Source organism: Rhincodon typus, chromosome 24 (assembly GCF_021869965.1).
Source record: "Rhincodon typus isolate 14 chromosome 24, sRhiTyp1.1, whole genome shotgun sequence".
Taxonomy (NCBI): Eukaryota; Metazoa; Chordata; class Chondrichthyes; order Orectolobiformes; family Rhincodontidae; genus Rhincodon; species Rhincodon typus.
The window spans coordinates 32,544,486-32,553,737 of NC_063355.1; the positions used below are offsets into that span (position 1 = coordinate 32,544,486).

At 41.4% G+C, this 9,252-nt stretch overlaps 1 protein-coding gene across 1 annotated transcript in view; it reads left to right on the forward strand.

Annotated features, from left to right (window-relative positions):
* The first annotated feature begins 1,035 nt into the window (after nucleotides 1–1,035).
* Nucleotides 1,036–9,252, forward strand: part of LOC125485967 (2'-5'-oligoadenylate synthase 2-like) — a 37,693-nt gene continuing 29,476 nt past the window's right edge. The window contains exons 1-2 of the mRNA XM_048611606.1: nucleotides 1,036–1,307; nucleotides 2,855–2,987. Of these exons, the coding sequence (XP_048467563.1) occupies nucleotides 1,150–1,307; nucleotides 2,855–2,987 (291 nt within the window). The 5' untranslated portion in view covers nucleotides 1,036–1,149. The remainder of the gene's footprint in view (nucleotides 1,308–2,854; nucleotides 2,988–9,252) is intronic.

The following is a 9,252-nucleotide window of genomic DNA, read 5'->3' on the forward strand; positions in this document are numbered from 1 at the left end:
GGATCATATTATCATGTGTGTAAGTTTGAATATGATTGGATAAGAGCAAATTATGCAACCAGAATTGTGTGATATAGTGGTAGATAAGCGGAACCCTTTGCTTGTAAAATATTATCTGTAGGAGTAGCTGATTGTTATGTGTAAAACCGGTGTAAAACCTTTGCTTTCATAATGAAATCTGAGTTTAATGACATTTTCTTGATGTGGATAACACACATGCATGGATAACTGAATACGCAAACAAGAAAACCTGAGTCTTGTCTGGTCTACGAGGTAGTAAAGAGTTAATACTCACCCTTCCACCATCCACAAGTTAAATATTGTAAGGTGAGACTGCAGGCACTGGCGGGAGGAGGTAGTGATGTAGTATTCATGTAGTGCCATTTGCTGTGCAGATGTACGCTGATTCCCTAAAGGTAGGAAGCAGCTGGAACCACTGTCTACCTGGTCCATATCTGTTCTTCAGTGAGATCAAAGAACATTGCCATGCACACTGCACAGACAGCAGAATCCACCTAAGTTCACTACATAAATGAGTTTCTCCTGCAGGGCCTCTGGACAGACACATAGAACAAAGATTTAGCAGAAATGTCAATGTGACCAGTTCTTGCTTTTCTCGACTTGGCCTCTGCAAGTAGTTAATAGAAACATTTTGTGCCTCATGTTGAACTATCCAATTAGTCCCACTCTGCTGTGATTTCTCCACATGTCTGTAAGTTTCTATTTTTCATGAACTGTATATAATCAATTTCCTTTTGAAAGTTAGTAATAAACCTGCTTTCACTGCCATTTAAAGGTAGTGAATTCTCAATCATAATAAGACACTCCATTAAAAATAACTGTGCTCCTCTCCCTGGTTTGTCATTTATCTTAAAGCTTCCCCTGCAGGTGGAAACAAATTCTCCTTCTTCACATTTTCAAAGATCTTTTACTTTAGTTTCTCTTCCCTTCAAGGGAAACTTTGCACACTGGGTACATTGTTTGGCAAAGTATGTTTCAATACTTTTACAAGGATTTCAAGCGCGTGCATTGAATTTTTTTTATTTAACCCAACAGTATGTCCGACCATACAAACGTCAACTAAGAAGTGGAGAGTTCCTCCCACCAAAATACGCTCTGGAGCTGCTTGTCATCCATGCGTGGGAGAGCATGGGTCTGGGAGACAATTTTGATACTGCTGCAGGATTTCGCACAGTAATGGAATTGATTGTTAGATACAGAGAGCTGTGGCTATTCTGGACGAAGAACTATAACTTTGTCAATTGCTTTGTGGCTGACTTCCTGAAAAACAAACTTAAAGAACCAAGGCAAGTTTGATTGTCTTTACAGTATATTTCCAGATGGAAAATTATTATGCAGAAAGAGACCATTCAGCCCTTTGAAATTGCTATTAGGTTAGCTTGATTTCATTGCTTCTTTCTCAAGGTTCTGCTAATGTTTCCCTTACATCGATTTCTCCAAATCCATGAGTAGGTAATTATGGGATGTGTTTCCAACACCCTTTCAGGTAACGCAGTCCAGATCATACCAACTTGTTTTGTGAAATAAATCCCTCCTCTTGTCCCATTGGTTCATCTACTGGGGATTATAGAGGTTAGTTACTTTATATTTTTAATCAAAGGATTTATAACATCCACATGGGTTCATGCGGTAAGTATGCCAACCTGGGTGATTTTGGAAGTTTTCTTTATTCACTGTTTTACTTTTTGGGTAACAGAAAATGATGAGGTCAAACATTTCTCGGAAAATAAGAACCCAAAGAGGGTAGAGGAACAAAGGGATTTGAGAATTAAGAATCATGCTCCTGCCTTTATAAAACAGCACAGGTCTATGGCAGCAATGTTCTTGGGTCTGAACAGGAATCAGTTATGTATACAAATAAGACTTTGATACTTCAAATTAGATTGTATACTTTTTAAAAATTGCAGACAAATAAAGGAGCTCTGAATAAATGGGATTTGGCTTCACAAACCAGCTGTGCAATGCTAACATTTGGGGAAAATGCCATCATTGGGTCACTGCCTTCACATCTCATTGGCTACTTCAAGAGTGGTATCAGTAGAGGTCTGACAGAGAGAAACACATTTGTGTGGGGGGAAAAGGAAACATTCACTTGAATGTTAAATTTTGTTGAAATACTTTCCTTCCAGTAAAACTTGCAGATAATTTATCAGATTTGGTTAATAACATCACTTTTACTCTGGCTTCTTCACGGAATAATGAATTCACTGCAGAGTGTAAAAACATGAACCCGAACATAGAAACACAATGGCTTCTTATTCAAAGTTGTCCTTTCAGGGTAACAGGAAACAAAGAGGGCACACATTTCTTGGAAAATAAGAACCCAGGTAGAGGAGCAAAGATTTGAGAATCCAAAATCATGTTTCTGCCTTTGGACGGTAAGCACTACTGTCTCACAGCGCCAGGGACCCAGGTTTCAGCCTTGGGTGATTGTCTGTGTGGAGTTTGCACATTCTCCCTGTATCTGTATGGACTGCCACCAGGTGGACCAGTCTCCTCCCACTGTTTGAAAATGTGCACAGTAGGTGGATTGTCCATTGTGTCCAGGGATGTGCAGGCTGGGTGGATTAGCCATGGTAATTATGGAAATAGAGGAGGGGGGACGGGGTCTGGGTGGGATGCTGTTCAGAGGGTCAGTGCAGACTCGATGCGCCAAATGGCCTCTTTCTGCATTGCAGAGATTCTATGAATCTTTATGAAGTAGCACAGATATTATGAGCAGAGACACTGGGTTCTGAACAGGAATTAATTACAAATACAAATATGCCATCTGAAGAATGAGCGTTACAAATTCATCATTTGATTGGTGATCCTCGTGTTGTTTGAAAATTAGACCGATGATACTCGACCCTGCAGATCCAACTGGAAATGTTGCTGGAAATGCTCGATGGGACTTGGTTGCAAAGGAAGCCAAAAAATGCTTACAGCAAGTCTGTGCACAGAACGTTGAACCCTGGAAAGTTGAGGTAAAATATCACAGAAATATCATGGCATACTTCATATTAAACAGTGAATATACTGAATGCTTGCTCAATGAGGAGGGACTAGTAAAAGATTATTATTCTTTGCACATTCCACAATGCACAAAGATGCTTTGTTAGATCACATGGACCCCAACTTCAGCTGGCTAGGCCTTACACCCTGGAAATCCAACCTTAAAATTGTCTGTTCCTTTCGTTTGCTCTTCTCTTTTTAAGATTCTCTTTAAATCTATCTCTTTCTCCAAACTTCTGGTCACCGGTGCTAATAATGTCTTATGTTGCTCTATGTCAGATTTTGTTTGCTAATGCTGGTATGAGGGATGTTGAGCTACATTAAAGGCACTATGTAAAAATTGTAGTTAACTCCTGATCTAATCAGTCTTTTGTTGATCTTTTGCTTTTCATCCTGAGAGGACGTACAATCATGAATGATAGAGCAAATAAAAGAGGCCATTTGGCCTGTAGTGCCTGTGTGGCATTTTTTGTGGATCTATCCAATTAGTTCCACTGTTCTAATCTTTCCTCTGCCCTGCAAAATTGCTTCTTTTCAGCTATTTATCTGATTCTTTTTTGAATATTACTTTTGAATCTATGTCCAGCACTCTTTCAGGCAGCACATTTCAGATTGTAACAACTGGCTGAGTAAAAATAAGTCTCATCTTCTTTTGTTAATAGCCTCAAATTTCTACTGAGTCTTCCACCACTTTTGAACACTTGTACTGAATGCCCTCTTGATGTTCCCTGCTTTAAGAATCTCAGCTTCCCCAGGTCTTCACAGAGCTGAAGTGTCTCCTCACTTGTACCATTCTGGTAAATCGCTTCTGCACCTCCTCCAAGCCCTGTGCTGTTATCTTGTCCCATGGAGTTAGGCTACCTTCTGACACCTCAAAATAAGTGGCTAGTCTTATGACAATGAACATAAGTATCCTGTTTCAGTGGGAGGAGCGTGGTTTCTAGCTGAGTTCAGATCTGTCCACGTGTGTGTACTTCCAAATGCGGTAAAGATCAACAATGATATCCCCGATTTTCTCCCCTGTGTAGGCCACATGCACAGAAAAATTATAGCCTGCCTACTTCTATATAAGCTATGACCAACTCATGGTTCAGAGAATGAATCTGATTGGCACAATACTATAGCATGAGCAATAATCCCAGACACTTCAATGGGCATTTTTGCTCCAATCACTCTGTACTCTACCCAGCTGCTTGGAACCTATAGTCTAACCTGTCTGAGGAGTGGCAATCATTGTCAGATTGACATTGCAGTCCGATTTATTTGTATTGGGACCCGGCCCTGCCCTTTTCACCACCAGTTCCTATGCTGGCTCCTTCAGAACTGTGGAGTGAATCAACAGTCTAATGGATCTCGTCTGGAGCAACACAGCTGGGGAATGTTCAAGGCAGTACATGCTGTATTCTGTTCCATTTTGAAATGTCCCAAGGCTGCGTGTCTACAATCAACTATCCCATGGATGGCAATTTTTTTGTTCAAAACCAATGTAACAAACCCACCCAGCCCACAGCAGTGACCTCACCCTCAATGCTCTGATCAGTGATTTCCTTAAAACCACCCCCGCCAGTGATCACTCCCTATGCCTAACAGTGATCTCCTTCCATCAGCCCCTCATCCCCCGCAGTGATCACACTCTGCACCTTCCTGACAGTGATCCCCTCCCCATTCCCAAATGTGACCGTCCCTCCCCATTCCCAGTAGTGACTGCCCCTCCTCACCCTGACAGTGGTCTCCCCTCCCTCCCTCACACTGTATAACTGTACCAAGACACTCCCTGTCACTCCCAGGAAAATGTCAAACTCGACTGATGTCAGTTAGACAAAGACCAGGGATTCCAGAAAGTAACTTTGGAGGGAGTTAGGGTTAGCAGTGTCTGTGGGTCAGGAGGGTGGGGGGGGTGAGCACTGTCAGTGGTTCAGGGGTGTGGGGTTGAGCTCTGTCTGAGGTTTGGATAGTGGGGTGGGTTGCCAACAAGCACTGTCTGTGGGCACAGGGCTAGACCAGTTATGACAAACTCAAAGTCAGTCCAAGTGAAATGCAGGGTAGGAATATGACAAACCGCCCACCTCTTTGAACCACTGGCCAATCATAGAGTAGACCAGGTGGGATCTAACAGTTTAAATGACCCACCCTGGTACCACAGTTGTGCTTGCATCTGGATTCCCTCAGAGTCCTGAGGCTCTTGGTTCTTCGTTCTGATGTTTAAGAGTTTCATGTCAGCGATCAAAGAAGATCTGACTACCCTTCTGAATAGTCAGACGCTACACCCGAAACATTTTCTGTCCACGGGCGCTGTCAGAGTTTCTGCTGAGTTTCTCCAGTTATTTCCCAATGTCTTGGCCTCTGAGAGATGCAAACTCCCAATCCCAGCCGGGTCACCCTATAACACTCCCCAGATAATACTGTTTTTAGGACAATAATATTATTTCCAATTCTTGTAAAGAGCTCAGATGCAAGAAAATATAGAAATGAAAGAAAATAATCTCAAAAATATTTTGAGAGTTTTGTTTGCTTTTGCTTAACTTTCTTTTAATTGGTATTATTTTTCTTAGGTTTTTAATTCTGATGAAGCCAAAAAGGCTTAAATTATATTCTTTCAAGTACTGCTATTGTTTAACTTATTCTTAGACCCTGAGTTACAAGATCTTAGATATTAAATTTGACTAAATAGAGGGGACTAGTGAGATGATGGGAACAAACCAACAAAATGCAAGACCAACATTTGACCTGGGAAGTATGACATGATAAACTGGAACAAATGATATGATAGTATAATTTAGATGTCAGTGAGTACAAGCATTGATTTGGGTATCTGCACTCCCCACTGTGGCCACAAGAGAGCACAGTTCTGAGGTAGGGTGACAAAACTCCAGAGCAGATTTTCCATTCTGTCTTCCTTTCGAGCAAGCTCCCACCAGTATACCATCATTGAGTTTACCACTGATTATAGTAAAATTAATGATGTATCTTTACAGAACCTGTATTCCTTTGTTTATTATAGTCTTTTATGATTGTTCTTTTCAGCCTGTAAAAGGTATTCCAATTTCAGTCAAGGTTGTGGATACTTCAAGCTGCACAGAGCATTTCTCTATGAATCCTTTCTTACCCATTCGGAATATAAAAGAAAAAGTCAAGGATGTGACCAGCACCCCGATGTCCAATTATTATCTGGAGTGGAATGGCCAGACACTGGACGATGATTGGTCTTTGTCTGACTACGGAATTTTCTATAGTGTTACCATCTTGCTGAGGGAGCAAACCAACTGGTGCAGCTTAATGTAACAAAAAAAAGTGAACCCTCATGAGTATTGGCGAGGGTTGTAAAAATACCATGGACAGCCAACTACTTTATCAGACCAGTGTAACAAGCCTTTTGATAAAAATTGCTATCTAAATCCTTTTGCCTGAATATAGTTTCTGACAAATTGAGCTCCCTGGCTGGATTGGACAGATATGTCCAATCTGTCCCTGTCAGATGTGTGTTTGGTGAGGTTTGGGGCAGTATAAAACAGGAGGGGTAGCAGCCCACCCAACTTCCAAGCTGACCCCCATATACAGCAGGTGGGTGGGTGGTGCCAAAGTGACTGCACACCTGCCATATTGAATTATTAAAGAACGGTTAGTTAAGCTTCTTAATACACCACTATTGGCATAATACAATTGACATGGACAGAATGGGAAATATGTTGTTTGAAGTCAGACTGAAAAGGGGTGGAAAGGAATGGAGGCCACATCATTGAAAGATTAGCCCTCAATTACAACTTACCTCCCAACACAAACACACACACAAACGGACACACTCACACTCACACCCTAAAAAGACACTCTCATTTATAACAATCTGCCCTTCCAACTCCAACCTCCCTAACCCCTTCCCCAGGGTCTTGGATCTAACCTTGTTTTGGCTACCCTCGATCCTCTTCATGCAGATGACAACTCTCTCAGTGATGCCCACCACTGGGCGCTGGGACTGCTGCAGCTGCTGGCTAATCAGATTGGGTGACATCTCTCAAGGGCAGGGTCACCGCTGACTCTGGCTGCAGAAAGACTTTTTCCAGCAATGCCGACTTTCCTTTGGGAGGGGTGATGGGAGCTATTCGTAATCCATACCCCTATCTCCCCCATCTTCAGACGAAGGATGGGAGAGAGTGGAGAAACTGGGATTATTCTCCTCACAACGAAGATGATTAAGAGGACATTAATGATTGCCAAATTTATGATAGAGTGTTATGTGATGTGGTAGAGTAGATATGAAGCAACTGTTTGTATTGGGAGCAGGTTTGGCTGCCAGAGGATGAGAATCCAAGATAAAATTAATCAATAATAAAAAGGATCAGGACAATGGGGGAAGTAGCCGGTGGGACTAATTGGACAGATTTTTCAAAGAACCAGCTCAGGCGCAATGGGCTCACAGGCATCCATCTACACTTTATATATCTGTAATCTCCAATGTATGCATCAAAGAATTAAGTGTTTGTTACTTTGTTCATGTTGATTTAAACTGTATTTCCTGGGTATGATCATTCAGGTTCACAACAAATTGATACTTTACAAGGCTGTTTGGGGATTTGTTTGCATTGCTATTTTTATGTGTACTGAATGTTGAGCAACACAGTGGTTTGTGATAGTCACTGTAATGCGTGTAATTTGCATTATCTGATGTGGGTGTTACAGCAAAAGTTGCATCTTCTGTTTAATTCTGTGTGGTGCGCTGATATAAAATTACTTGGATTCTCACTTTACAAACTAGTTGTACCACAATTACATAAGTATTTCAGTCACATGCTGCCATTAGTAATTAATTCACAATTATACAGTCAAAGAATCAGATAGCACAGAAACAGACTCTTCGGTCCAACCAGTCCAGGCTGAACATAATCCCAAACTAAACTAGTCCCACCTGACTGCTCCTGGCCCATACCCCTCCAAACCTTTCCTATTCAAGTACTTATCCAAATGTCTTTTAAACGGTGTAATTATACCTGCATCCACCACTTCCTCAAGAAGGTCATTCCACAAGTGAACTACCCTCTGTGTAAACAATTTGCCCCTCATGTATTTTTTGAAATCTCTCTCCTCTCACCTTGGAAATGTACCCCCTAGTCGTGAAATCCCCTATCCTAAGGAAAAGACAACTACCATTAACTCTATCTATACCGCTCATTATTTTACAAACTTCTATCAGGTCACCTCTCAACTTCCTACATCCCACTGAAAAAGTCCCACCCTATCTTAACTTAAACCTTCCATACCCAGCAACATCCTGGTAAATCTCTTCTGACCCCTCTCCAGCTTAATAACTGGAAACCAGACCTGGACACAGAATTCCAGAAGATGCCTCACCAATGTCCTGTACAACTTCAACATGATTTCCCATGTTGTCGGGGATATTGAGAGTAAGCTACAGTTCTCAGAGTATGACTAAGTCAAGTTGTTGCTTCTCTAGTCTCAGAGCATTCTCCCAACTGTGGAACTGGCCCCAGACGCTGCAAGGTCAACAGCTAAGTTTGCCATTTCCTAGCATCAACCTATGTGCCAGAAATGACAATCTCCTCAGTTTTGTTTTCTTTAAGCAGATGAATATAACTGAGTGGCTTTCTCGGCAATATCAGAGGGGCAGTTAAAAGTAAAGCACTGCAGTCACATTTCCCTCCCTAAAGGGCGTGAGTGAACCAGATAGGTTTTTACTGCAATTGATGATAGTTTTATGGTAATCATTATATTTTTAATTCCAGATTTTGTTGACTCCAAATTATATTCTCTGCTGTAGTGGTATTTGAACCCAGGTACCCAGAACATTTCCTGGATCTTTGGATTCCAAGTCCAGTGACAATGCCATTACACCATCACCTCCTGTCACTTCACTGATTAACACCGTTCACAGTTAAAAACTTTAACAATACACAGGACAGTAAAACAAAAGAGAAAAGCTTTGTCTCTGCACATCGTAGCAAAAAAAACCATATCAACAAATCAGATGGTAGCATTAAGGATCCTGAAATTAAACCAATGCTGTCCTTTGGATAGAGCATTTTAACTGAACATTACATAACTGGAAAAGAACAACAAATGACTCGGTCCTATTTCCTACTTTACTCCACTGAAGACGCAAACTTGCTCACTCATGCCTGCTCAAGTGACCATTCTCAAGTTGTAATGCTGGTGGGTGGACTATTTTACAAGAGGAATCACAGCCAATGCAAAGCTGAACATACTAATGCCCTTCCAAAATAGGTC